Source organism: Aplysia californica, unplaced genomic scaffold, assembly GCF_000002075.1.
Source record: "Aplysia californica isolate F4 #8 unplaced genomic scaffold, AplCal3.0 scaffold00429, whole genome shotgun sequence".
NCBI lineage: Eukaryota > Metazoa > Mollusca > Gastropoda > Aplysiida > Aplysiidae > Aplysia > Aplysia californica.
Genome location: NW_004797699.1, coordinates 369805 through 373352, shown reverse-complemented (window position 1 = coordinate 373352; position 3548 = coordinate 369805). Strand labels below are relative to the sequence as shown.

At 41.5% G+C, this 3548-nt stretch overlaps 1 protein-coding gene across 1 annotated transcript in view; it reads right to left on the bottom strand.

Annotated features, from left to right (window-relative positions):
* Positions 1–3438, bottom strand: part of LOC101853478 (anoctamin-4) — a gene marked incomplete in the record, with an annotated part of 62245 nt that extends 58807 nt beyond the window's left edge. The window contains 2 exon segments of the mRNA XM_013086033.2: positions 1946–2654; positions 3117–3438. Of these exon segments, the coding sequence (XP_012941487.1) occupies positions 1946–2036 (91 nt within the window).
* Positions 3439–3548: the final 110 nt, after the last annotated feature.

Here is a 3548-nt window from a genome sequence, read left to right as displayed (position 1 = left end):
AAAAATACATACAACCGGCAAATTGGTTTCCAGAACCGAAAGGGTCACAGCGGCGTTTCTTCTTTCTTTTTCTTTTTTTTTAAATTAAGGGTTAAACTACTACAAATACCAACAGAAATTGTGGGTGTGTATACGTGTGGGTGTGCGTGGGAATGTGGGACAACGTGTGAGCCCGAATACGTATCTAAAAAGCGCAGACTCATTAACATTTGGACCCTTGTATGGCACCAGCAGGTAGGCTACGTCAAATTTTTTTTTTAATTAAGCCTAAATTTTATACTGGTAGATTTTTTTTTTTAAGGACACAGGGTTTCCTTTTTAAAAAATAATCCAAGAACCAGATGACACGTTCATCCAACCCTACCTAATCGGCAATAGTTCACGCTTCATACGTTTTGTTGTTGTCCGTGTTTGTGTGTGTGTGGGAGGGGGTAGATTTCCTTTTGACTAAAAGTATACAGTTCACGAATACTAGTATACAAAAATTACGCCGACGTTCTTTTACTGTCATTTTCTGACAAAATCCTGCAAACATTCTGGGAGTTTGCAGAAAGCTTAACAGATAAAGACCATGACTGGTGTAATGCTTTATAATATATATCTTAATTAAAAATAACACGCAACCGTTATCAGCACGCGGTTTTGATTTATAATGAATTTATCACTCGCCAGAACAGCCGTGGGTGCCAGTTTATGTCGTTTATCACAATAAGACCTACAGAGAAGTAATCGGCATGCACGACGCTCATTGACCCAGTAACTATGTAAGCTGTGACCTGTGCGCTCTCAGATAGCTAATGTTTCTCCTGTAATGTCCAGAAGAGTTTGTTTCAGTAAAGAGGAACAAATCCACACGATAACAGCCATTTAGTACTGAAAAAAAAAAACAACTTCAGTGTGACATTCAAGAGGTGACACCTCCGAATCCAACATCAATCTCACACAGGACCTAACAAAGTGGTTAAAGAGTAAAGAACCATGGAAACTCCCACAAGCAACTCAATAGTGTGACAGGCCCGCCCGAGGAGGATTCGAACCACGGTCGTTGGCCCCTTAGTCCATCACAACAACTGAGCAATCGGTGCATCCAGCAATAGCTTTGCCTGGACAAGACAGAGGAAAGATTAACCTCTATTAGTGAACTCACAACAAGACCGGTTCATTTGATAGGCTTTTCGACAAGAGTGCGGTAGAGTTGGTGTCAAAGGGTAAAGTTCTAAAAAAAAAAAAAAAGAAGTACAACCCACTAGTCACGCAGTCCAACAACCCGTGGCATTTTCGATTATAGCGAGGCACTTCGTCCCCAAACATGATGCCAGGACTGATATAATGGTATTAGGCAATACCCCCACCCCTCCCACACTCACACACAGGGACAAAAGACAAGAAACTTTGAATCCTACTTGGATTTGAAATTCAAACAGCCAGATTTCAGAACAGGAACTCCAGGTCGAACGACAGCGTGAACTTTGTCACAACACTGAACTGAATAAAGTTTGGCAATTGTCGAAAACAATATTGCATCATTGCATTTGTGAACTAGCAAGAGCGATCTCCAAATTGCCAAAGAAATACGCCCTCTTTATTTAGCGAACAGCAAATGAATTTTGACACATATATATTTAACACTGCAGTGTTTTAACAATGGGGTGTCATCTAGAATGTAACACTAGGATGTCACCTAAAACTAAAACGGGAATCCTCCGAAAGCAGCGTATATCTCTGAATAAGTTTGCTTAAACTGATGTGTGCTTTGTTTGTTCTACCAAAGCTGCATAAGATTCAATCACTGGAAAAGTTTTTAAAATACAACTTTATTACATTTCCCCATTTGAATTTTGTCCCTTTGGTTTGTATAATATGCTGTAACTGTTCGTGCCACCATTGTAAACCAAACTTACAGACGAATGAACAAAGACGAAGTCACTGTTTTTGTTGTTTTTACCTTTGGAGAATTTCTTCAACTCGATGCGAGCATCCTCATTCCCGCTCGTCTTGTCATCTACAGCAACACCTGTGCTGTACTTATGCGCCATGCTGAATAACAATATAATCCAAATAGAAAGTCAAGGTTACGCCTCTAACAGAATGTTGGCGAAGGCGTCTGAAGTGGACGGCAGGCCATAAATATTTTACTACACTCCACCGCTACACAGGAGAATCACAAAATAAAATGGCTTTCTCCGAGTTTTGACACTGAATAATACAATCAGGAATTGGAGTCGGAGTCACGGAATTCAAATGCACCACATGAAGGCTCGCCACATGAAATAGGACTCGGACAGACGTCATGGGCTGTTGGGTACGTTGGAGAATTCAAACGGCACCACACGGAGTACTCATCGACCGTCAAGACTACGTTACGTTGTGGTTGTTGTTTCACATTCCTGATCAGTGCTGCTCAGTTGCCGCGGTTTGTTTTATTTTTTTCGAATGTTTGCTGAGAGCTCTATGGCGCTCACAACAATATAAAGGCCATATATGGGACACAAATTGGTTGTTTTCACGTTAGTTCACAGCAAACATGCATTGGTTTTACTGTGCAAATCAGAATTGTTGAAGTTAAAAATCCATGGTAAAAATTCAATAGTAATAACAACCGTTTACATTTTATTAAATTGCGCTATCTACATCTTTAAGCGAAGACCAATGACCTGGATAAAATCAAGAACTTTGTTGAGATCAAAGATGGAATACCAATTATCTGAATTAGTAGGCTACATTTAAAATATTTTTCTTCCGTTGCTCGTTTTTTTTTTCATTAATCAGGACCGTGCACTTATCGAACGTGTCCTCGCCTATGTTTACTCCCCCACCCCATTCTATTGCACTATTGATAGAAAGCGCGAGATTTCAACACGAACTACGAACTCAAACTAGACCAGGCTACGTCGCCATAAACCTGGAGCAGCACAATCTAAAACTGATAATCGAGATGATAGTTTGGCACCAACACAACTTCTTTCATTCAAAAACTATCCGTCCTTTGAATCAAAACAGCCACATGCAAAACTCTCCCAACCCGCAAAGCCTAAGATCCGATCACGAAACTGAAATAAAGTTCCGAATCCCTAGAAAAAGAAAGATATGCACATGATCATTTACTTAAGTCTCACCCGAAGCGAAGTTTGTACTCTCTTCCCTTTCCTCACATTCCGTATTATTGAATTCATAGATCGGGGCCTCACCCAGTCATAAACATGACAGGTTTGGAAGACCACCACCACCACCACCAACCCACTCGAAATTGTTACGCTTGGATAAGTTACACTGTCCTGGTCCCAACGACTGGTCCTCCTCCGTCCCCATTTCACCGTCCAATTTCTGCTTCAACCCAGCTTCATATAACACCAAAAGAAAAACCAACCCAGAAGAAGGGGGAGGGAAGTGGAGGAGGTGACGGTGGCCCTCCACTCTCTGTGAAACCGTCCAGCGGGACTCCAGCGACAGGTAAAACCATCTCCTCCCGACGACAACACACATTCACACATACACACGCGCGTGTCAGAGAGAGAGAGAGAGAGAGAGAGAGAGAGAGAGAGAGAGAG